At 40.0% G+C, this 26370-nt stretch overlaps 2 protein-coding genes across 2 annotated transcripts; one reads left to right on the top strand and one right to left on the bottom strand.

Moving 5' to 3' along the window:
• The first annotated feature begins 240 nt into the window (after positions 1-240).
• Positions 241-7370, top strand: Hira (histone cell cycle regulator-like protein). Its single transcript, XM_013324905.1, has 20 exons — positions 241-359; positions 437-610; positions 910-1071; positions 1322-1479; positions 1595-1703; positions 2007-2167; positions 2426-2594; positions 2694-2788; positions 2874-3044; positions 3210-3373; positions 3647-3811; positions 3914-4103; positions 4206-4308; positions 4383-4502; positions 4604-4750; positions 4871-4967; positions 5051-5215; positions 5382-5509; positions 5593-5684; positions 5765-7370. Exons 1-20 carry the CDS (start codon positions 323-325, stop codon positions 5897-5899), a joined length of 2742 nt encoding a protein of 913 aa, XP_013180359.1. The 5' UTR covers positions 241-322; the 3' UTR covers positions 5900-7370.
• Positions 7371-9167: 1797 nt separating this feature from the next.
• Drak (Death-associated protein kinase related) lies at positions 9168-12237 on the bottom strand. The gene is made up of 7 exons (XM_013324904.1): positions 12212-12237; positions 11577-11748; positions 11071-11371; positions 10180-10408; positions 9669-10018; positions 9469-9563; positions 9168-9368 (listed from the first exon to the last, which is right to left on the bottom strand). The coding sequence occupies exons 1-7, from the start codon at positions 12235-12237 to the stop codon at positions 9168-9170; spliced, it is 1374 nt and encodes a 457-aa protein (XP_013180358.1).
• Positions 12238-26370: the final 14133 nt, after the last annotated feature.

Here is a 26370-nt window from a genome sequence, read left to right as displayed (position 1 = left end):
AACGCTAGGAAAGTTCGAAAACCTTATCTTTTGACCAATCTATTTTCTAAAAACAATGTACCTTTCTTAATGTATTAAAATTATTTACTTCTTTATAGTTATATAAATGTTTAAAGATAGAATGTTATTAAAACATGACAAATTAAAAAAATGTATATGCTTCATTCATAAATAAATTCCAAAAACCCAAGTTTGTTCTGAAACCAACTACTTAAATTCGGGCGGTATATTTCTGTCATTGTCATTTGTATTAAAATAAATAAAAGCAATATAATCTAATTTTCAGCATATTTTTAACACAATTAGCTTACCAGCAACATAAATGAAGCTTCTAAAACCCAGTTGGGTTAATCACGATGGTAAGTTCAATGTTCTTGCATGAAAATTTCGAATCTCTTTCATCGTATAATTTTCCAACAAAACTTTGTTTTTATAGATAAACCAATATTTTCTGTGGATATTCATCCTACGGGAAAGCGTTTTGCAACTGGTGGACAAGGAGGGGACTCCGGGAGAGTTGTTGTTTGGAACTTGAACTCTGTTTTATTTGAGGCAGTTGAAGTGGACCCAAATGTACCCAAAATGCTCTGTCAAATGGATAATCATTTAGGTTAGTGGTTTAATCATATATTGAAAAGTACAATTCTAGTTTAAGTATGATTATGTGCAAATGGATATAGGATGTATTTCTTGTCATATAATGCATATGTTTTCTACTACTTAAAAGAAACTGCTTAAAGCATGATTCTTTAAGCATGTTACTTAAACTGTGTGCATGTATGTATTGAGTTTATTTTTTCAGTGCTAATAATTGTAAAACTAAGAGGCAACATAAAGTACATTTTTCGGTTATGAAAAACTACAAATTTTCAACAATTCATCAATAATTTTTCAATAAAAATCTTACAGCTTGTGTAAACTGTGTGCGGTGGAGCAATGGTGGCCGATACCTGGCATCGGGGGGCGATGACCGTCTCATTATGGTGTGGGGACTGAGTGTTGCCCCATCTGCTCCTGGTAAAAACAAGGCTGAGACATGGAGATGTTTAGCTACATTAAGGGGACATGCTGGTATGTTGTGGTCAAAATAGATGATAATAGTCATAAGAGTTTAAATCTCTAATCTGTTTTAAAATTCTATAAACATATGCATAAGAAAACATTTAGGTGAATGTTTAAGTGTTAAAATTAAATATTATCAACTATGTCAAATTACAGCCTGCAATCATGCAAGAAAATAGCTATTTATGTCATAAATAGATATATATCCTGTCACTGTAACTTATTAAAAAAAAATTAAACATGTTTTATTATGTTTTAGGGGATGTTTTAGACCTTGCATGGTCACCGCTAGATAAATGGTTGGCAAGTTGCAGTGTTGACAACACTATAATAATATGGAATGCAGAGAAGTTCCCGGAAATGGTTTGTGTACTGAACGGACATAAGGGGCTAGTGAAAGGTGTTGCATGGGACCCGGTGAGTACTTTTTTTATAAACTAAGTAGGAAATGACTTTACACTTGGGAACAATTGGATAGATTGGCTTCATATTACTTGTTTATAACTCAAATGTTCATTTAAATTGATTGTAGGTCGGCAAATATTTGGCATCCCAATCTGATGACAAGTCATTAAGAGTTTGGAAGACTGCGGATTGGGCACAGGAAACTGTTATAACTGAACCATTTGAGGAATGTGGAGGTAATATTTTTGGTCACCTTTAAACATTGAATCACTATTTTTAATATTACTCCATATTAGAAATTATTTAAAAAATATAAGTGAAGCTTTTGAAATGGATCTGAACCTTGGAATCGAGGTTTGATTATTGTATTCCCTAGAATATGTAATTCTTTTCTTGCATCACTTGGTAAGTTAGTTTCATATTTTTTATAAATACGAAAAGATCTCTTGCTGTATTTTTCTCCAGGTGTACCTTCTTGAGTTTTGTTTTAATTATGATTATAATGAAATGGTGTGTGAGAACATTGTGTGGTATTGCAGGAACAACGCACGTGCTGCGTCTGTCCTGGTCACCGGACGGTCAGTATGTGTTGTCTGCGCACGCGATGAACGGCGGCGGACCAACTGCACAGGTCGTGGAGCGGGACGGCTGGCGCTGCGACAAGGACTTCGTCGGTCACCGCAAGGCTGTCACCTGCGCTGTCAGTATTATATTATTATACATAGGTTACGTACTAGCTGTGGCACACGACTACGTCCTCATGGAATTAATAAAAAACTTATTTAGTAGTCTATTGGACAGACGATATTCTGTACGAGATCCATACAGCCAGCCGTTCTGGAGATATCTTCTAATATCAACATCCATCCATCCAAACATTCACCTTTTCAATAGTAAGATTTCGACAAGTTTTATTCATTATTCGTTCAATAATTGAGTTGTGGGTTGTGTTTGTCAGCGCTTCAACAACAACATATTCGTGAAGGAGGGCAAGAAGTGCTGCTGCGCGGCGGTGGGCTCCCGCGACCGCGCCCTCTCCATCTGGCTCACCTCCCTCAAGCGACCTCTCGTTGTTGTGCATGACCTCTTCACTGACAGCGTGCTCGACCTCTCCTGGAGCTCTGACGGTAACCCTCCACCCACCTATCCATACATATTCATGATATAGTATATTGACCGCTATGTTTAATTTTCAGAGATTTAAATTTATGTGACTTATATTTTAGGTCTCAATCTCCTGGCGTGCAGTTCCGACGGTACAGTCGCCTGTATACAGTTTACCAATAAAGAAATCGGAACACCTCTAACACTTGATGAAAAGGTCATTATAGGAATTTATAAGAAAAACATTTCCTATCTCATAAAAAATCCCAACCAATAAAACAAGATCAATAATGTAATTTCAGAACGCATTCTACGAAAAGATATACGGCAAATGTTTAGTGAACGAATCTGGAGGTGACTTGACATCAAACTTGCTGGTGGAGTGCCCAGAGATCCTGCTGGCGCGCGAGAAGCAGGAGGCCAAGAAGGAGGCCGTCAAGGAGGAAGTCACGCCCAAAAGTGAGAAGTCACAGGTAAGACTTTAAATCTGTAAAACAAGGTTCTATACGTTAGCGTGAAGGAAAGAGAAAACAAAATGTAGTTAAGTAATAACGCCATCTATCGAATCAACGGTGAACTGTCTTCGTTATTATTGTTTTTTGTCGGTGGTCTATGGTGATGTGTATATTTGTGTGCAGAGCGTGCCCGCGGTGACATCGCCGGCCGGCAGCACGGGCGGCAGCATGGGCGCGCTGGCCAGCACGCCGCTGCGCCCCATGGACAGACAGATAGAGACGCGCACATCCGACGGCAAGCGCCGCATCACGCCCGTCTTCATACCGCTCACCAATGCTGACGCCAAGTTAGTACTCACACCTCCCACAAGCTTATGTACTCCTGGTACTTTACGACTTGTTTCTTATAGTGGGCGGGGTCATGCTAGTCACCTCTTTGCGGCTAACTTTGGATCACTCATACATTCCTGGTACCTTCTCAATCATATAATAAGTCTAACCGTGAAATTGCATTGTCAAAATACTTGTATTTAAACATGTTGTTTAAACAAATCTCTTCGTATCAAACAAAGGATAGGTAATTCTTGCTATAGTCGATTGATGAGTTTATATTATTCCAGTGAGTCGCTGGGCTCTCAGCCGGGCGGCGGTGAGCACTGTTTCAGTACTTCCTCGCAGAGCAAGTCGCGCATCCGCGTCGAGCGGCGCGACGACATCGTCATACATCCCAATGTCAGCAACCACGCCACCTCGCACAACAACACCAGTAACAACAACAACGACAAGTCAGTACATTCACTAATTTCGATAAATTATATCGTGCAATAGATGTATAAAGTTGTATTCATTTAATTGTTAATACTTTAACTGTGTAGTTCCGTCGGCAGTGGTTTGGATCAGCGACTGCGCAAGCGCGGTGGCGGACAGCTGCCGGGGCCGCGCGCGGATGAGCTTGCGGCGCGCGCGGGCGGCGGAGCTGCTGGCGGGGCCGCTGGCCCGGCGCGTGTCTCGCTGCCCGCACCCGTGCTCGGCGCGGCCGGACCTGTCGTCAGAGCCGCGGGCGCGCTGCGACTACAGGTATATACTTTCATTGTTTTATGCTCGCCTGGTACCCGCAAAGACAAGGTAATGAACATAAAATTATTTAATTAAAAAATATATGGCAATTTATTGTTACAGGTTGTTAATAAGGCATGCAACACACAATACGGCACTCTGTCGCGTCTGCAACTCATACCTAACAACTCCGCATCAAACGATCCCGTTTGGGAAACGTATTTGGGTAATATAGCGATTCATCATCAGTTGCAATACAAAGACTCTTGCAAGATTAAAGTTGATGTAATGTGTGTGCAGGTTCCCCGGTGACGTGCATAGCGTGCGACGCGCGCTGGGCGTGCGTGTCGTGCGCGGACGGCACGCTGCACGTGTGGCGGCTGGGCCGGCCGCACGCCAGCCGCGCGCTGCCACCCATCGGTATGTTACATGGCCGTATGCTGCAATTATCTGGTTATAAAATCCACTGTTGGACAGACTACGATGTTAATTTTATCCGTATTCATTACTGTGTGTTGCAGCTCTGATGTCGCAGGCGGCCAAGATGACGCTGTCGGGCGATACGCTGCTGCTGGTGACGACGTCTGCTGAACTCGCCATCTGGGACCTCGACAACGCCGCTTGTATCATACGGCCGCTGTGCTTCAGAAGTCTCTTGTCCCATGGAGGTTACACTTTTATACTCATCATTTAATATAGAAGTAGATAAGAATATTTAAATTTGTGTTTGTTTGGAAAAAAATTGACCGGAGAAATGTTATTTCTTATAACGCGGAATGTTTTTTCAGTGGCGGTATCAAATTGTTCCCTGCTGGAGGACGGCAACCCGATGATCTCACTCAGTAACGGAAGGAGTTATATTTACAGCCAGAAATTATGTGCTTGGTAAGTTTACCGCTGAATTATTGTAATAATCGTTGATATAGTAATTATTATAGTAATGAGAATTAATTACTGATGTGTGGTAGGGTGGTGTGGAGCGAGGCGGGTGACCCAGTGCGGCGTGCAGGCGGGGGCGCGCGCTCCGTGCTGGGTGCGCAACGTCCGCGCCGCGCCCCGCCCCCGCACGCCGCGTACACGCCCCACGCGCCGCACACGCCCGCCGCGCACTCGCTCGGACCACACGCCGCCAGGTACATATACTGACCGAATTGTTATGCTTAAACACTGATTTTACTGTGAATCCATAGCGAAATCTACTTCTATCGGGGCTAAGGTCTAAAAAATGAAGGTGACACACGAAGGGAACACAAAAATAATTATTAAAATGTATTGTATGTGTGTGTGATAATATTGCAGCAGCAGCTACGCGACGGGCGCGGCTCGCAGCTGGCTGGAGGCACAGCTGGCCGCCTGCTTGCATCTGCGCCTCGCACCCGACTACCGTTACTGGCTCTCATCTCTTTTTACACATCTGCTCAGCTACGGTCAGTAACTCACTCAATTCGCTCTCTTACACAAATTATAATATCTCTGTCAACTTTACATTATTTGTTTTATATAATTACAGGAAACGAAGAGCAATTGCGCGGCATACTGGATGATCTCCTTGGACCTAGCCACTGCACGTCCGTGCCAAAGAAGTGGCAGTCCAATGTTCTAGTGAGTATATTATACATGTGATAGATTAAACGTCATAATTTCTAGTTACTTTGATGATGAAGTCATATAACAATTTTCAGGGTATTAAGAAGCACGACTTATTAGAGGAGATGTTATCGCTGCTGGTGAAGCAGCTGCGGTGGCAGCGGCTGTACACGGAGTACTCGGAGCAGCTGAGGAACGTGCGTGCAACGCCGGCGCTAAACGGCCACTGACATCGGAGGCACGTACTGTGCATCTGCGAGGCCCCGCCTCCCGTGCACCCCGCGCCCCCCGCGCGCACGGACACGCCCCCCGGTGCGCATCACTAAGACATGTGAAATGTTGTGATCTGAATGTGTGTAATTCTAATTGCAAGTCATGCAATTGAATTGTTTAAAAGTGAAGTGTTGTGATCTATGTAGAGGAGTGAGCAGGCAATGTGTGAGATAATCTTTGTGGGTGAGTATTTCCTACGATTGTGTTCATAGCATTTTTTAAAAGAAGATGTCTCAAAATTATCCTAAATTGATTTTGATGAAATTTAATGGTTGTTATATATTGTAATTATTATGAATTCTATTTTATTAATTGTAAATGTGTGAACAAATTGATATCTATGTGATTGTCTTTTGTATTTAGAAAAGAATGTCTGCATATTGCGACACAACATACACTGCCTGAATAAATGATGCCAATATGCGTTTTAAGTAATTTAGTTGAGAATCGAAATTTTTAATGATCTTAGAATACTAAATGTATTATTATGACTAAATTTGTATATATTTATATAATTAGATAAAATAAGCATCATGTCTAAAGGATTAGAAGGAAAAAATCAAATGCTTTTTTAATAGTCACATAAAGTACCTTGTTTATTTGATCTTTTCTTGTTCTATCTTTATTTTTTATCATCATCAGAACTACACTTAGTCCAGTTTTCTTTTGGTTATTTTCTTTCCTTTTCAATCAACTGACGGCTTTGGTGAGAGAAGTGTAAATCATTTCTCAGATTGTCAAGGGTATAGGTATCACTATTTACATTTTAATATTAAAAATATAGTTCGATAATAAAAAATATCATTCTAATTTAAGTGAATCCAAAAGTTCCTGTATCTTCAGTTGTGAAAATTTATATTTTTTAATCTGAATTTCTAGAGTAGCTGTGATTTTCTGAGGCCATATTTATATTTTAGATGGATTTTGTTCTCGGAAACCCACAGTTAGTGGTGCTTTTAACACATCTCTTGAAATTACAAGGTTATTTTTAAGTGAGAAATTTGTTTTTTTTTTTGTTATTTTCAATATATGGTATACCGTTAGGTGACAAAATTGACGACTTTCATCACAAGGTTTTTTTTTTATTTACTTATATCTTAAATATAAATGTGTTAGGAATCCTTTATCAAATATAATATTTAATTTTCATAAAAATGTAAGCCTCAAAAACCTGTCCTAAACAGTTGAAATTTATATATTATTGTATTAGAGCTTCTAAAAAGATGTAATTCGCTTGTTATGACTAAATATATATATTTTAGAATAATTTTTAAGTTGTGTTCTTTGTGTTTTGTGTTATAAAATAATTTGCTGGTCTTTTAAAACATATGAACTGCATCTTAAAGTATTCATTGTGTAAGTCACTAAATATATTGTGATTTTTAATCACATTATTATAGAATTAAAAGAAATCGGTCTAAAATTAGTTTTACATTTTTTTTTACAAATTGCTCTTAAAGTTTTTATTTTAAGAACTGAATGTATTGGTTTTGTTTAATGAAGTGATAAATTTTGACTGAATGTATAAAAGATAGTTTTCATTTTATAAAATGAGTGAGTTAAACTTATATGTAAATAATTGGAAAACAAAAAAAAATAAGATTTACTAAGTACATTGTGTTTTATTTGTTCTAAGCTAAGATAAAAAAACTGGTTTGTGTCTAACTTCCTCACTCTTCAAAGGTCACCAAAATAATCGAAAGTAAAACAAAAGTGTATATCACAATAATTTATTTTTACAAAGGAGTTATAAATCACAACAGTTTTCACAAGGAAATAAATCATCAAATTCTTCAATATTAGAAATTGTTAAAACTGAAATCCTACAGTGAAACTATACGGTAAGAGAAACATAATTATACACAGTAACATGGGAACTCGATTTAAGTATGGACAAGACGTCAACAGAACTGTCGCGCTCCGGCCGAGGCCACGACAACCCGTCTCCGAGTACCGGAGCGCTACACTCGCTTCCCTTAACAAATTTCCCTAACTATCGTAACGTACCGAAGCGGTCACTTATAGTGATAAAATTTGACATTGTACATAAAGCACGACAACAGGACGCCGACATGCGATGTCCGACGTCTACACAAATTTTGGTCCCAACGTTTGGGCAAACGCGTCGCCGCGTCCGAGCACCGTGCGTGACGTCACGCCGCAGTGGGCGGGGCCGGTGACGTCACGCACACGCTCGCACGCCGCGGCGCATCAACAACATTAGGTAGGAGAGCGCCGAGCGTCTCGCGACCATCAATAAATAGCGTTCCCGTCGCGTTATTTACACTGCGCTGCGCTCGGCCTGGCCTACGCTACATTTACAAGCCTGCGAACGCTCGCTTACAATTATGCTTTTGTACCGGTCCGTAGACTCGCGATTTACGCAAACGAGACACCGCTCCGCTCATCGAATCAATACTTGTAAATATAATAAAATTACTTTATATTTATAAATAATTAACCTTGCAACATTACAAAACTCCTCAAAAATTCATTCACAATGATTCTAAGCGCAAAATACTTTAGATTATTGTATAATAACTTGCCCAATATTCCGGGGCATAACATCCGATACGTTTGCGCGGCGAGCGGCGGTACTTCACATTGAGGTTCGCGTAATCGGGAGTCTACCGCGTAAAATATATATACAGAGTAAACGCTAAGGCGAGCCGCTGCTCGGCCTCGGCTCGCAGCCGGGCGCGCTCACTTCACAACGTCACTAGTCTTGTCTTGCACTTGTCACTAGAGCAGTCCCTCACTGCACACACGCGCACTGCTCGCCGCACACACACTGCCGCTGCCACCTCATGCCTCCCTCACATCACGAACACCGACAAACTCGCGTTTCACTCTCTGGACTTGGTTACTTTCATTGATTCAAGGAGGCCGTTATCCTACATGTCATTTTTCCTTAAAACAGCTGTTACACATACGAAAATAAAACGAATACCTAGATAGGTAAGGTATACATTTATAGATCTCGCTAACCCAATTACTAATTCTAAACATGACCATATAAGATGAGAACTTTACGCTTTGTGATAACTTAGCATCTTATACGTGACGTCGGTCACCTATCTTCTGTGTTACATTCACCAGGAATGTAAACCCAAGTCCAGATGTGTACATGTCGAGTGCGGTGAGAGTTGATGTGTATCTGGAGGCGCACTACCAGGAGCGCAGAGTCAGTCAGACGCGGCAGCAGAGCAGCGCGGCGAGGCGACGCTAGCAGAGCACGGCGCGGTCAGGCGGCGGACGCGCGCGCACACGCAGGCAGCCCGCCCCCGCGCACGCGCACTCGCCGCCCGCGCGCTCGTGTGTGTGCGCGTGCGCGTGCGCCAGCGTCGCCGGCTTCTCGTAGTCAGGCTGGAACTTCTTGCACAGCGCTAGTACCGAGGGCGGGGACGCTCGCGATTTCCGTGATACCTGAGATAGAGAGAAATAATAAAAGTAAATAAAAATCCTTAATATTGGTAATAAGCAAATTTCTATAGGAGGAGAAAAAAGTGGGCGTGGCGTGTCGTACCTTGGGCGTGGAGGGCGCGTCAGGGAAGGGCGGGGAGATGTCGCGCGCGTGCGCATGCTTCTGCCGCTTGTCTCGCTCCTCGCACTCGGACTCCTCTGCAATATTACACACCGCTATATTTATCAATCATCCATAGAGAATTATTAAAATTATTTAATTTGAATGAGAAATGACAATCAGAACTGCATTCTGCAAGTTACCTTTGTCGTCGTGTACGCCGTTAGTGCCGTTGCATCCGTTCGTGACGTTGTGGCCGTTGATCCCGTTGACTCCGTTGACATTCGTCACTCCGTTGACTCCATTTACACCGTTCACTGCGTTGATTCCGTTTACTCCGTTTATACTGTTTACGCCGTTGATACCATTAACACCGTTGACACCATTGACACCGTTGTGGCCGTTGACGCCGTTAACACTGTGTGTGTCATCATCGGACTCCGCGTCGCTGGCGAGCGTCGCCGAATATCCGACGCCCTCGATGGCGAGCGGAAGGCTGGCTTCGTCTTTCAACCAGGGGTGCTCCAGGCACTCTTCCACTGTAAGACGACCCCTGGAAACGTTGACAGAAAATATACCATTAAATTCGTTACCCATGGAATTGGTGAAAAAAAAAACGATTACAAAGTGCACGGGACAATTCAAATTTTAGTAAATTGTGGCAATTATAGTTTTCTTATAACTTAAATACAGAAGTAAGTAGACAAGCCTCACTTAGGATCTAGGACGAGAGTCTCCCTTATGAATTGTATGGCGCGGTGCGAGACGCCGCGGAAGAGTTCCGGCGGGAAGGAGAGCTGGCACTGCGCGATGTTGAGGTACGTCTCCTGCTTGGTGTCGCCGGCGAAGGGCGAGTACCCGCTCAGCAACACGTACGCCAGCACTCCCACAGACCACACGTCCGCTGCCAGCGACAACGGCTCGTACGACAGGATCTCCGGCGCTATGTACACAATACATATACACTGACTACTGAACTTATCATACATAATGTAGTAATTTACGATATTATTATTACTTTGGTTATGTATTTTAAGATGCAAAAAATCCAGGAAATAAATACAAACCTAAAGACCACTGCCATGTTCCCGTGATATACAAAACCCTTAGATTAGGCCGTTTAAGAAATTTTATATTTTAAAGATTAAATATAAAAAAGAAGACTTCATACGAAAACAAAAAAGGCGATTAAAAGTTTCTACGTCTATAGAAGATATCGTACAAATATATTACATAACGTCTTGAATTATTCATCAAACATCAGTGTACCATATTTCTATGGAAAAGTAAGTTTACAATGGTGAAGTATAGCAAAGTGAAGCGGTGATGTAAATGTTATTCAGAGTAGAACGTGCAGCTCTGGCGGGCGCGCGTCACTCACACGTGTTATTGAACACTTATGTACTGTATTATTTACGCGTAACTGCTTTAAAAATTAAAAGGAGAAAGTAACAAAGTGTGAGAACTTTTAATTTATTTGCACGTTATTCGAGGCAGATATCTATGACGTAAAGAATATGGAATATATGTATGTAAGCAGTAAAAAGGTTAAAATGTCATGTCATGTTGGTGTGACAGTGACCAGGTGGGAATGTGTGTACTGACCGACGTAGTCCCTGGTGCCGAGTATCTCGCGCACGTGGGCGCCGGGCTGTATTGCACGACTGATGCCGAAATCGCAGATAACGAGATCCTCATTGCCGGCACTGAGCAACAGGTTCTGCGGCTTGAGGTCGAGGTGTGCGACGCGGCGTGCATGCAGATGCGCCAGTCCTTCGAGGGCGTGCCGCAGCGCCCGCCGCGCGCCTGCCTCCGCCAGCCGTTCCGCTGCGTCCAGTACGTGTTGCAGCTCACCGCCCGCGCATAGCGACAGCACAATTGCTACCTCCGATCGTGTCTCGTACACCTGCAACGCCACATTAGCAACATTTAAATATGATGTTATGGTCTTCCATAATATTTTACTATTTTTACATATTTAGGCTCAATTAACTCACTTAAGCAGTCTTGTATAATTCAATAAGATTAGCACGTGCATATGGTTCAGAATTCAAACTTGCTACACTTGCTTTTAGTATCTTTACAAATGCAAAAGCTCGCAAGTAACATACCTCGTGCAGCCTTACGACGCGGTCGCAGCCGCCGCAGAGCGCGAGCACGGCCACCTCGTGGTGAATCTCTCGCGTTGAGTCCGCCGCGCGCCGACGCTTGCGGATGAACTTGGCCGCGAACTCCTCCCCGGTCACGCGGTGACGAATCTTGCGCACTGACGCGAACTTGCCTCTATAATAAAATAACAAACATATTGATATTGCATAGAGTAAGAGGAACATGATGTACACATCTCTAGATATAAAACATAATAAATATGTAAATTAATTTGCACATTCTATTCCATTAGTAGATCTAAGTTAACGGTACGACCATTATGTTAGTTGCTTTATGACTGCAATTAAACTGTGTCACAATAATATTTTAATTGCGAATCTACATTTATAGTATCCTCAATTAAATCACACTCAATGTCTCTGAGAAGTAAATTATTATGATCTAATTAAAATGAACGTTAAAAACGTTAAATACAATACAGTGGCGATTTTAAAATTACTGTTACGGCAGACCAGAGATGGCGAACCAATGATACACAATATTTTTGACACGTCACTGATAACAAAATTAACACTAAGAAAAAAGTGTAAATTAAGCACTATGACTAGTAGGTATTATATAGGATGACACAAGTGACCCTACGGTACGGAATGTTCCAGTCATCATAACATAAACTCAAAAGTATTCAATGACACGATGTTAAATAAAGATTCACTGTCCCTGCCGTAGACTGTAAATAGTAGACAGTTTTACAGTAAGTCTGATTTATCAAACGGCACTTCCACAGGCCAACTAATATGCAGAGAGTTGTGATTAGGCCATCTCATTAAGCTGTCAGTGGGGGAACGAAATGTCTTTCATAAAGACTGTGCGCCGCTAGAGGGCGTCACTCATGATAATTAGTCGCTCGACTGATATGTGTTGGAAAAGCGTCCGACTGACGTCCTACTGCAGGGACATTCAGGACTCTGGACTAAAGAACAATTTCTTAATATTTGTACCTCTAAAATAAGCTATTCCAAAGTTTAATTCTGATAGAATCCTAGAAGAAAGTTCCTATACAAAAATGCAAAAGTCAAGCTTTTTCAAAAACTAGAGGAATTTCTATGTATTATAATAAACTTATATAAAAACGGCTAAACGGTCACGTGTATTCGGCCGGTGGCGGCACCGACTAGTTTGGTGCCCATCGGGGGCCCTTCATCAGGGTGTGGTACTGGTATTATTTCGCGGACTCGGCCCGTCGCTCAGCTCACCCTGATAAAGGGCCCCCGATGGGCTCGAAACTATTCGGTGCCGCCACCGGACGAATACACGTGACTGTTTAGCCGTTTTTATATCAGTTTATTATAATGTCTCACAAAAGTTTGAATAATTTAATTTCTATGTGACTAAAATTTTACGAAACACTACTATATAAATGTTTGTCGGTTCCTTAAATCGTCCAACATCCAACACAACATTACATTAATTTGAACACCAAACTTTCGTTCAAGAGTATCTATGGAGAGTTTAAATTAGCTTTAATAGTTAAATGTTAATCTATTCGTAGCGTTAACTATCTCATAAGGATGAGCGTTATTTAAGGAGATTAGTGTGACAGGGTAGTTAACATTCCGAGCGGCGTGCAGGGTTGTGAGCGGATAAATCCTGGCGCCGAGCCGCGCCGGCGCCCTCTACGCCTGTCATCGTCTGTGCTATGATTTAAAACTAGACGTATGAAAATACTAATAGACTAAAAGGTTTCTGCAGCTAATTATATACAAGATAATAAAAGTAATATAATCCTTTTTTTATTTCCCACGCAAAAAGTGCCGAATAAACGATAAATAATTGAGAAAAACACGTGACAATACCAAACAAATATGAACGAACAAGAGGTCACACAGTCTTTGTTACAGTATATTCATAGAAACTGATGTCTTTTGACAATGTATATGTAATCTTAGACTGATGACGTCACTCAAATGCATAAAACATTACGTCCCAAAATTTGACTTTTAAATAGAGCGTGGTGTTCGCGTCCCGCAGTGCAAAAAGCGTCATGGTAAATTACCACCGTCGGCGAAGTGTTGTTCGGCGACCGCGTGAGGGGAATTATTATCCGACTACTCACATTAATACTAGCGGAGGTAACCCGCTGCGAGCTGCAGTGTTGCAGTATACAGGTTCGATGCACTTTCCTGAGAAACGAGACTGAAATTCGAGATGTACTCTAAAATACAAAAGTCATACGGCGCGTGTTTAAAGAAACGCTTCCTGCGGTGTATTTCGGGACCAATTTACGACGCTAAATTGGGTTCGAGGTTAATTGTGTTCATTATTATACATTAGACATGTAAATTTTATGATGTTTGCCGAACGTATTGATAAAATTCACTTGAAAAACATTCTCAAATGTTTTGTTCGGGTATTTTATATATTTTTATTACAAAAGATAAAGTGCGGTTCCATATCATAATGTAAAGAGTCACTTTAATAACATTCTTGGAATATTAAATTAAAGACAAGAACACAAAACTAAAAAAGGAATTTACAGCAGTACAATTTAAAGAACGCAATGTGATGAAGTTAATTTTTAATTTAATATCATACATAAATATATAACAAATTCAATAGGAAGTATCGTATCAAATTAGTACGAAGGGCGTCGGCGGCGAAAGGTCGATAGAGGGCATGGCGGGCCAAGGCAGGGGTGGATCAATAGCCGTTGACATCGTGCCCTACTTGTTGAAGGTAAATAGGTCAGCGTATTGCAGGTGATGAGACACTAAGTCACTTAATACTGCGACATATATAAAACGCCTGGCAACTGGAGAAATCATTTGTTTTATAGAATACTAGAAGTCGCCCGCGACTCTTCGACGGAAAAAAACTTAATAAGTTTACGTGTTCTTCCAGATTGTGTCCTACATCTCTGCCAAATTTCAGCGAGATCCGTTGAGCCGTTCCGGTGATTCCTTCAATCATACAAGCATTCAACCATCCATACATCTAAACATTCGCATTTATAATATCCTACTCTATTTCTATATGATACGATACATAGCTGAGAAAAGGAAAAAGGATCAATGACGATCAAGTTAAATAAAGAAGTCAACATGATGTATAGGAAACGTTAAATTTTCATTATACATCTCGTAACGACACATAAATATGAATGTAAATGATTTACTTTGACAACGGTATCATTCATCTTGCAACATAAATAAAGTTGACAATATTTTAAGGTGATTTAATGAGAGTTCATCCGGCATGTTCATCCGGCCGTCCAATTAGGGCGAGCGAGGTGCAATCTGCGAGGTGAGCCAATCCCTGCTTAAGCTACGCACCTGCTCCTTATGTCTGTACAAGGTTACCGTCCAAATTCAACCACCTGCCCGACAGCTGCTCAAAAAGTTTTTTTTTTCAACCTTTTTTTCTCAGGGATGGACTGAGACTTTTTTTGGGGTTTATTAAAGACACGTGTCGTCGTACAATGGACAAAAATCAGAGCATGCAGCATAGCTATGTCCATAAGTTCTAAGTAAACGATGCTCAATCGCTAATTCTCTTATTTACTATCGCATTAGCGTTCACGATTTGTTCCGGACGCGTCGTTTGAAATGGAGATGTACGCAAATCCAAAGCCGCTTCCTCTCCATCAATGAGTCGAGATCACGCGGCGCTTTTGTAGTACTCCTATATCACGTAATTACAAATATTTTGCATTCAAACTGACAACGTCATCAACTTCATTAAGGTTTTACGTAGAATTAGAATGTAAATAGCAATTCCTAATCATCAAAGGTTTATTTTATACGTCTAACTGGAGGAGTTCAGAGAGTTAAGACTTTAAGAGAAATTTTACATCTTTGTTTCGTTATTTTTTTTTAATTTAACTATACAGGCAACCAAACTTTACCCCACAGACAGATTAGCAGAGAACAAATTGACCAGTTTCCTTTGGTAATTCAATATACCAGACGATGCAAATTCAAAACGTTTTGTGCATGTGGTATGTAATTGAAGGTTCCCTAAATCAGCATACTGTTGCAATTGCGGCCGCAATGAGTATTTACGAGCGCTTTATGAATTTGCGAGCGTCGGGGCGCGTCTCATGAAATGATCATTCTTCACAATTATCGCGCAGGAAGGGGTGGACTGACCACTAACCACACTCATTCATCAACACAATGATTCATATTACGAATAATATGCAAATTATACAGATAAAGAGATGCTTTTTTCTAACATTTTAAACGAAAATAAGTTATTACTTGCCGTTTATCTAAGTGTTACTTTGTGCCTTTCTCGGAACTCACAACTCAAGTAACAATCAATAAAAGTTAAAGCTCAATGTATTGATAGATTAACTGTGGGTTTCTGATACCAAAACCCCTCAAATAAAACGTTGTTATCTCTGTTTTGTCAAAGATAATGACAGGAATGACGATTTGTTCCGTACAAATTTTGATTTCAGAAACCAAGGGTTAGCTTATAATATTAAACAAGGTGAAAGCTTTGTGAATTTGGGAAGGTATGCGTAAGAAGCACGTGTTGGTAAGAGACGATCGCAGGCGATGACGCAACTCTGATTGCGCCACACCGTGACCGATGGCGCGGCCTTGGCCCCGCCCGCGGTCGTTCCCATCGACATCGACAACATATACAACTCAATCTATTTTTTATTTGGACCATTTTGAGCAAACAAACACTTGTCTATCGATACAAACTTTTGGAACATACTTATATGTATACTAATATATGGAGATATTAATATATTTAAGGTTCATTGTGATTATTTAATAATTAATGCATTGTGTCATGAGTAAAGCCAAAAAAAATCTGTGACATTTTTTAAAGAACATTAATTAAAAATTCATACGTAGCTTGTAATTAAATACTGTATTCTTAAAGAACACATCATACAACAAAAGTATACAACTTTGTCTGTTAAGAAATAAGAGTTGGTAATATTAATTCATCATCATTTACAAATATAGTGTTTAAGTGGAATCAATGTACGCAAATTAAGAGAAAACCCGACTATAATGATAACGCACGGCGGCGCGCGCAGCAGATTAATGAGATGAAGCCATTTACGTATTCAGTGAGAGCGACGACATCCAAATAGGTGACTGGAAAAACTCTGAAGGTGGTAATTTCGAAACTAAGTTATTGACCAACGTCTGCCCTGATTGATTATCGGAATCGATCTTTGGTCACGAGTCATTAGCGGGTTGCACAAGCGCGGGGACGATTAATCGATACATCGACGATGGTTATCGATACTAAAGATCGCTCGGCGATGCAGCGGTGACGCGACCCTTTCGCCTCATCGATCAACCATACACTCACCACACGATATTTTCTCAACTCACCAACGCTACTCCTACTACATACCATTAAAATTGAAAGATATCATCAAGGGTTGTGTTTCAAGTAGGAATCATTTGAGAGCATTAAAGGATTGCAACGAGGTTGAATGTGAAGGGAATTATATCATTTGGTGCAGCGCGACGGAAGTCATAAAATCACGGCGGGCAGCCGTCGGACCCTTGCGGCGGCCATTTGTAGACTCGTTGCTTTTGCTTCCTCCACAGTACGAATGTGCACAGGGCAAGCGATCACTCTTACGAATGCACAGACGTACCACTATACTAAAGAGTTTTACTTGACTAGACTTGTGTTATTACACGTAGAAACTTTATCTTCGAATGGAACTTCATTACATAAAAGAATAAACAAAATTGTTTAAGTATGCAGTCTCTATTTGTTGGTTAGCCTGTATTCCATGTACTCATACAAGAACAATGGGCAAGGCAAAGGGGGTGCAGAACGCATTGCAATCAAGTTTTAAATGAGAGAAGCGAGCGGTCGCATTGTGCGGACGTCAAATACACATGAATTACAACCCTCTACCACTTTGTTACGACAAACCTAATGAGTTTTTGTTGAGCTTCAGACACTACTGTGTTCTTGGAAGAGATACCACGCTTATGTTGTTTACAATTGTTCTCATTTCATTGCCAAGCGTTCAATAGATGGATCTGATTCCTACTATAGAGGGTTTTTGATATAAAAGAACTCGGAGAAAAAATATTTGTTTATAGTTCTGTAAAATAAATTAAGTTTTATTTACACTTTAATTTTATATGAATAATTTGTAGGTCTATGAGAAATGACTCTCCAGACAAGTTTAGGGAGACATTGCCATCCACACAAATCACAATTGGCCCTGCGGTTAAGGCTACATGAAGTCGAAGCATTACCCTACAACAGTCGGGTAATAAAATTACAGAGATTCAAATTAATTGTACAAGACGATATCATAACTTCAATTTGATTGCTTAATTCCTACCGCGGTTTATTTATGTAACCGAACGCTCATATTAGCGCGAACTATAAATCACAATAGGATCGCTTGTTAACACCCAACTGTTAACTTGTAATATAGTTATTGCCAGTTCCCTTTGATATAAGACAGACTATTTACAATAAAACATTGGTAAAAATAATTAGTAGCCAACGTGTTCTTCCAGACTATGTTCTATATCTGTGCTAAATTTCATCAAGATCCATTGCAGCCATTCTGGAGATACCTTCTTACAAACATCCAACCATACAAATGTTCGCATTTATGATATTAGTAAGATATTTAATTATAATCATTTTTAGACAACAAATAATACGTTAACATTGTTTTTTACATCAATTTAATTCATGAAAAAGACAGTTATTGCAGTGCAATATCTTATAACTTGAGCAATAAATCCGTGACTTAGACTTCGCTAAAACGACCTTTGGATAATGCAATATGCACTGATTCCAATTATAGATTTACTTGCTGCTATAAAATTGTAAAATTTTAATGTCGAAAACTAACTTTAAGAATTAAAATTAACCAATATTTCAACATTACAAAAAAAACTACAACAATTACGAATCATATCGTAAAGTTACAACACCAGTGTAAGCTATAAAATAGCAAGCTGTAGATAAACAAATAAATAACACGTGTAAATACTAAACGGCCGGCGGTCGCCGTCGGAGCGATATAAAAATGACAAAGTCCTCGCTTACAGCTATTAAAGTTAATAATATTTATACAGTTCAAGTTGATTGTGCGACGATAACCTAAAGGTCGTGTTCATATTGTAACGTAAAAAGTATTAAAATTTAAAACCAAATAAGCAGCTAATCCGAGACTCCCGAGATATAAAAAGGAAACGCATTAGGACCACTTTGATTCTAAATAAAATTAATGGCACCTACATACTTCTCCTGTTTCCGAAAAATCGACAATAAAATATAGCATATACTATATTCAACGTTATAACTATTAGTAACGTTAAGTAGTTAAGATAAACGAAAATAAGCAAAAAATACAGTCAAAAGTTTTTGTGAATTTTGCTTGTTAATTTAGCTCTATAGATTGTTTTCTTGTACAAGAACCGGTCGCATCGCCCGCAACGGCTTTTAGTTTGATCTTTATGGATTTAGATAGCGCTGCGTCCATCATCCGCGCCGTCCGCATCGAAAGGCAAAGCAAATTTGTTTAATCCGTGCGTGCGGTGCGTCCGGCGCGGGTCGATGAACGCGTACCTTAATTGTCTCGTTACAATATCGGCCGTGCTCGTTGGTGAACGTCGCTTTATGATTATGATTGCGCGGGCTCGGCATCGGCCACTCATTATTTCTACCGGGTCGGCGCCTGCGCATTGCGGGGGCGTGCCCGCTAATGGAGACGTAGGGACGCGCGTTTATATTTTATAGCGTAGATAATTGTCCAAACAACTGCTCGATATTTCATTCGCGAGTGCCGGCGAGAAATTATTACTGATTTTAATACTTATAGCTAATAAATTGAAGTAAGGAAATTATTAGAAATTCAGTTGCGTTAATAAGAAACTAGGCTTGTAGCGCGCAGACGTTAGAAAACATTAACAAGCCCTTAAATCGAAAACTTGGAGCTACAGTAAACCTCATTTTCTGCCACAGTTTATAGCTATTTAAGCATTTAATTGCGCTCTCTGGATGTCAAGTTCTCGTAGGAATCTTGTGCATTGAATGTGCTGGCCTCCGTTGCAGAGGACGGGAGGGGGCGGGAAGCGGACGGGCGCGGGGAACACCATCTGTTAAATACGTTGCCGGGAGAAGTTCATTCATCACAATTACAGTTGCCTCCGGCCATTTTAAAATACGGTAAATGGAACTTTCACGTGGTCTGTACTTAGCGGATTTATTGGCCTACTGTTTAATAGCGGTTACAGAATGTTAAGTGTGCTTCTGGTCTACTATTAATGGTCTAGGAAAATAGTCTAGAATCTAAACAATCAACTTGGCTTTAATTCTAAAATGCGAATAGAACGAGAAAAGAGTGACTATAAGAACAAGTTTTCTTGTTCAAGAACAGACTAACACATTCAATGTCACGATTTTTCGTATGAAACTGAACTCTTCGCGCGAGTCGTTGGCATTGAACGTATTAAATGAACTATGAATGATCATTAGACCAATATATCGGAGAAGGATTGTCGACAATAAGTTGTTTTAGATGCATCTTCCATAGCTCACAATACAATACAAACAGTATTGGCGTAACAATCGCGGAAACAAGACGGCGACTGCTGCAAATGATATCCACCGCTAACAATAAGCGGACAATGGAATATTGCACAGATCTGTTACTCATCTGTTGGCACAGAGTAAACTAACTATAGAGATGATACAGGATTTTGTACAATTATATAATAAATGAAAGAAGAATAGACAATGGATACAAAAGACAATAATTACACACAAAGATTAATGACACTTTTGTGAATAATGTCCATTAAAGTAAAGAAGTCTTGCATTATATAAAGTTAAATTCGAATATTAGTATGGCCTATCTTACTATCTAACTTCTTACTGAGCACAAGATGGTTGGATGTATGTTTGTTTCAAGGTATCTCCAGAACGGCTGAACAGATCTCGATGCAATTTGGCATACATATAGAACATAGTCTGAAAGAACACAGGCAACTATTTTTTTTATTCCGCGCGGAACCGAAAGTGTGATATATTTTCCTAATAAAAATGTTTAGTATCACAAAACGTCGAGAAGTGTACACACTTGTAAGGTTAATTACCGTCGCAGAGCAAGTGTACACTTCAGTGCACTACGAGCGAGCAATTTATGAATATATTTGTAAGAGATTGCCCACCGGGTGCCACTAACAAGCTCAAATGGCTGCAAATTGCTTACGTGAAAGTAAACATCTTATGAATATTTTTAATTAAAGCTCATTAACACGTAATTGCATATTTTAAGTATCAAGCTCCCTTTCTGTATACTGTTTGATATTTTTTTTGCCTATTTCAATTGGGATAACCAAAACTAGTGAAACAAGACTTGATTTTATTGGTAAAAGACAGTTTGAAAACAGATATTTGTTTGTCTAACTGACAATCATACCCTATACAACTTAATTATTGTAGAATCGAACTAACGCTATATTTAAAGAGAAAAATTACTGTAAAAACATGTACATTTTAAACACTAGTCTAAACCTATTTGCTGTTAGGCTGGCTCGCGGTACAATACACAGGGCCGCGGAAGCGAACTATAATTAATAGCTTCACCTACGCTTCGCCGCGGCCGCGGACGGTATTTAAAACGCCATTTATCTCTGTTCATTTTAAAACATTCATTTACATAATCAAAGGTCGTATAAAACTACTAATTAATCTTATGTTTCTTCCTAAAATGTAATCAAACGATGGAATACTAGGGGATGATGGCGTGTTCGTCATGGTTTAGGCACCGTCGCGTCGGTAGATTTGGTTATTTTACATTTATAAATGAATTATATTGAATTTTTATTTGTAAATACTGTTCAAGTAGAGAAGCTCCCCTGTCTGTATCAGTTTAGATTACGTATTTGATAGTGGTCGAGCAGACAGTGCTGCGAGGCGACCTAGAAGCACTAGGCATAGCGGAAGCACTAGTCTTAGAGACGCTAATTAGAGCCGCAGGGATTGTTAGACGACTTTCAAACGAAATGCAAATCTACAGTTATCTCAGGAAATTTATTTACTCCCTTGGTTTTGCCTTTATTTTTTCTCAAGTTACATAACCTTTTACAAGCCAGTACTTTTAGAAATTATTAATTACAATCCTTTGGCGCGAATGACGTGCTTTCGTTACAAAGTCTGGTGTCTTGAATGAATCTGAGAGGACACAAACGTCGACCTTTTAGTAAGACTAGTGTTGAGTGAATACACTGGCTCATATCCAGATACAGATGAATGAAAAGAAATAATTTAAAACAATAATATTCAGCAAGATTTCATCAGAGACTAACAGTATATATTTATAAAAATATTATATTAATATATGCAAAATAAATAAGTACATTAACAATAACGCGACCGCAAAACTCCGATACAATGTTGCCAAAGGAGCGCAAGGTCGCTGTTGGTATTTTGAGATCCATTGTGTCCCTGCACTACGCAGTTTTTGTTAAAGTATTGAATGACTACAAAACAATACACTATCTAGGTTAGTCTGTTTCTCAAGACTTTTTTAATAATTACCATAGATATTTGTCAAAAAGGTAGCAGATGTAGAGCTAAATTACAATTCTTGGTTCATAAAGATTTGACTACTTTCTTACTAAGCATAAAAGTAAATTGCGTCGGTAATCGATTACAGTATTTAGACTGTCGTGCCAATAGAGAATGCCTTTTATTATTAATCTGCGTGATAGCGAGATAAATCGATACATTCATCGCAATATAGATGCTCACCGCGCGCGCGTTTGTCATTGTCAGCGTGCACGGCGGCTTTGGCTGAGACAATTAGCCTTTTGTCAACAGGCGGTCAGCCACGGCTGCGGGGTATCGGGTATACTATGCAGGAGTAATCATCCATACTCTATTTGTCATATTCCAATTTGTAGTTAGATTATTGATTACGTGAGCGTACCCGGTGGTTAGACAAAGTGCATTCATGCAGTGAACCGACAATAACTTTCGATAGGTCACGTGATTGTCGGAATCGCCTCTAAGCGAATGCATTTTGTCTAACCTCTCTGTTCTCCTAGCACTCTTTTTCTAGGATATATTGAATGCCCTTTATGACATTAGGATAATGTTGCTTGTAACGATACGTTATTGACAGAGCAATGACAGATAGGTGGATTAATCGAGAATCATGGCAATAGAAATTAGTGCGGATGGAGATAGCGAGTTAGCAAGGATTTTATCGCGCGCCTCGTCTAATGAGATGCAATGCATCACTGTATAGGGGACGATGAATGATATCGCCGGAAATGGATATCGCGATAGGAGCGCGAGAGCAGCGCGATAGCATTACCGCATCCATCACAAATACACCAACTGTTCGCATCGATACTATATTATGATTAACTGTGCTTGTTTTGACAAAAGCCACATAAATTTATCCATACGAATAGCCAGAATTATTTTTATATACTAATGTTGTCGTTTCATTGTCTCGATGTCAGTACATACTTGACTTTAGGTTAAAACTCGGCGTAGTCTGTAATTCAAACAATATGCGGTTAACAATTTCGAAACGAAATGTAATCAGGCGTCGAGTAAACGGCAGTAAACAGCGGCATTTACGAGCGCAAACAATGCTCGGTACCGTTAGGACGCTAACAGAGGCCATAAAGAGGAAGATGTGCGAGATTTGACAGGCGTGGTGTGCGCGGTTGCCGCCGCCTCCAGTTCCGTATTGCCCTTCTATGGGAGACACGAAACGCGCATTAGCCGCCCTTTGTCTGTGCTCTCCCGCCGGCTATAACTGTAAAGCCAAGAAAGCAACGACTCAACGCTATTTCGTATTCTGTCTGCGGTCCCCGCGTCAAAGTCGTGCGCTAAATTACGTTTATCTTCACATAAAGGATTGATGGAACCCGCGCTGACACCGCTCAGGAGCGCGCAGTCCGCTAGCCGACCGTATCCGCTGCGGCCGTGACCTGCAGCTATTTAGGTCACTGCCAACGAACTACGGATTTTACGATTATTGTTTGTTGCGAAACATTTATTGGCAAAATTTCAAATGCCCTCTGTGAAGGCGTCTCTAGTACGTCTCATGACCGTGACTTCAGGAGTTGTGGTGAGTCATACACGAGTCTAGTGAGGCGTTATTGTGATGACGCGTCAATCGCATTTTCGACAGCCAGATCAAAACTCTACTCTAATTCAACGACCGAGAGTCGACACTTGGACGAATCATCCACGGTTTGGGAGCGTCTGGACTCTATGATATGTGATTTTAATTTTAGAATAACGGAAACGCTAGGCCCGGCGACGGCGTCTCGCGACGCATTTATTTTCCTTTTGGCCTTCGCATGAATGGGATGCCGGCCGGTCAACGATCAGGCAGACTCAATTCGAATCGGGACGCAATAATAACGAATAGATTTATGGCTCATTAAGATGTGAGTCGATGGCATTCCGGTGGGGTTCTTGCTCGATAAACAATGTCGGTTCATCGAACGAGCGGAGAGCAGTGAAAGTACCTCGGTGACAAATCCGTCGGGTGTGCAAAGAGCAATGCGGCGGCCACGCGCGCCGACCGGGAATTAATGCACAGGCAGCCGGCAGTCGGCTGCCGAGCTTGGGGCGCTGACGGGCATCGAGTCGTGCAGAGTAATCGATTACCATCGACTTTTAATCTATCGCTCGTCGTATGCGCTTAAGAGCTTTTGACGTCGCGAATGCGCGCAGTCTTATCATGAAAAGGCAGAGATTAGATTACGAAACGGTTAGTAACCGAGCAGCGCGCTTAGATATCGGGACAATGGGATTTAACACCGGCGAGCTCATTCTAATGCGACATTGTCGAGCATTAAAATAATGTATTTATTGAATAGTTGTTGCATTAGTAACAGTCGGCATAGGCCGTTAAGTGTTAGAGTTTATCTCAATGTGGTCCTGTAATGACGGCGGAGATACTATCTACGGCCATCAGCCGCCGCCGCGCATTCTGTGCACGGACGCACTTAGCGTCAACCTTCGCTGAACTCAACTGCTCATTTATGTTCCTGCTATTATAATGAACACAATTAATAATCGCTCCATAACCAAGAATTAATTCGTTCATTCATTTAATAATTTATGAGTTATCTAACATAAAACTTAGGTAACGTAACACTTAACAATCAATTCAAAATATAAACATCCTAGTTAAAATTGTTGAATTGTCTCAAAACCCTCTAATCAGAAATCCGGTACCTATCTTTTACTATACGATAACAGTGACCACGACACAATGTGTCGTGGTCTTTACATCATTATTTGCGTTGCGCGTGCAACGTAAATTATACAAATGTACATTAACATTGAAATATGCAAACATCGGTATTCTTTGTTCTGTGCGCAGTTTATGCGCAGATAACGCGCAAAACATTCGCACACATGGGGCAACAGGTGTTTTGAGATGTTAACTGTTACAAGATTAATTAGAGTGATAATTAAAACTGCACATGAACCTCACTCTGAATAGAGTTGACGTAACATGGTGGAACATTTAACAAATAACGTCATTACATTGAATTTAGTAGTTTGAATAGTAATGTATGAATTCAAACAAGAAGCAACAGATAATAATGTTATGTCGGAGCAGCTGCTATAAGCTATACCGGATCGTCATACACCATTAATAAGTCCTCAAGAAAGCGAATAAAACGACTTGTAACCCACAATAGGATGCAAAACGCGTTCATTATCGGCGTAGCGGGTGCGGAGGGTACAGCGGGCGCGGAGGGCGCAATTAGCCGCCCATTGTACCGGTTGGCTCTCAATTTATTAAGTGGACGAATTCAATTGCTTGCACTGGAAAAATTAAGTGCAAACATGAATACACAATTAGTGGCCGCAGTGCAACAATACCAGTTCTTTTCATTAGCAAAATATGCGTGGGTGTTCGTAGAAATGATTATAGTCGTGTTAATAATAGTTTTATCTCGACTGGGCGCTGCAATAATGATAGCCGTGTCTTAACACATCACATTTTATTACTCAATACTAACGGAAAAAACTTTATGTTAAATACAGACAAAGCGAATGAAATTACTATATGAAAACAGTTAAAATAGAAACAAAATAAAATAAACCTCATGAATATTTTATGAATAAAAACAAATGGACGTCTGATTGGGCCCTTATTAGGAATTTTTCACGTTAAAGTCACAGATTTCGGATATAAAAATATTTTGAGTAAGTTCCCTTTCTAGTTTGGCTTTAGTCCTAATGCGCTATACAGGGTGTTCATTGCCATAAAATTAAAAAATTATCGTTAATAGTTATTAATAAACATATCAAACCAATAAGTCGCTCGCTCAATCAACAATGTACCTGTAACAAAAAAAAATCATAAAATTACTAAAAAAATCAGTAAAATTATCAAATACACGAACCTGTTCAGTAAAGTATTCTTATGGGAACGACACACAAGCAATGTTTCGCAAGATCGAATATTTTCGTAGGCGTGAGTTTCGGTCACTACACTACACCCACGTCTTGTATCTACGCCGCAAGCAAGTTGAATATGCAAGAAATAGTGACCCGGACTATGTGCTCTTTACATATGTTTTTAGATTGGACCTTTAGATTACAAAAATAATTAAAAGCTCATAAAACATATTAGTGGAAGATGTTAAAATTTTATGTTCAAAAAAGTTTCCTTTCAATGCAATTAATAAAAAAAATGGAGACAGCACATTTTTTTAAGTGAAGTCTAATCATAGTTTTGATGATAATTTATTGTATAACATACAAGTTAAATATATATAATAA

Source organism: Papilio xuthus, unplaced genomic scaffold (assembly GCF_000836235.2).
Source record: "Papilio xuthus unplaced genomic scaffold, Pxut_1.1 DF824888.1, whole genome shotgun sequence".
Classification (NCBI taxonomy): domain Eukaryota; kingdom Metazoa; phylum Arthropoda; class Insecta; order Lepidoptera; family Papilionidae; genus Papilio; species Papilio xuthus.
This window is presented reverse-complemented; position numbering and strand designations above follow the sequence as displayed.

Excerpts from the sequence above, each read along its gene's own strand:
- Hira (XM_013324905.1), top strand. The coding sequence starts at position 323 with ATGAAGCTTCTAAAACCCAGTTGGGTTAATCACGATG. Across the intron at positions 3,374-3,646 it reads CTCACCAATGCTGACGCCAA|TGAGTCGCTGGGCTCTCAGC; the intron begins GTTAGTACTCAC and ends ATATTATTCCAG. Across the intron at positions 4,503-4,603 it reads CCGCGCGCTGCCACCCATCG|CTCTGATGTCGCAGGCGGCC; the intron begins GTATGTTACATG and ends TGTGTGTTGCAG.
- Drak (XM_013324904.1), bottom strand. The coding sequence starts at position 12,237 with ATGACTGGAACATTCCGTACCGTAGG. Across the intron at positions 10,019-10,179 it reads ACTCTCGTCCTAGATCCTAA|GGGTCGTCTTACAGTGGAAG; the intron begins GTGAGGCTTGTC and ends CAACGTTTCCAG. Across the intron at positions 9,369-9,468 it reads ACGCGCCCTCCACGCCCAAG|GTATCACGGAAATCGCGAGC; the intron begins GTACGACACGCC and ends TCTCTATCTCAG.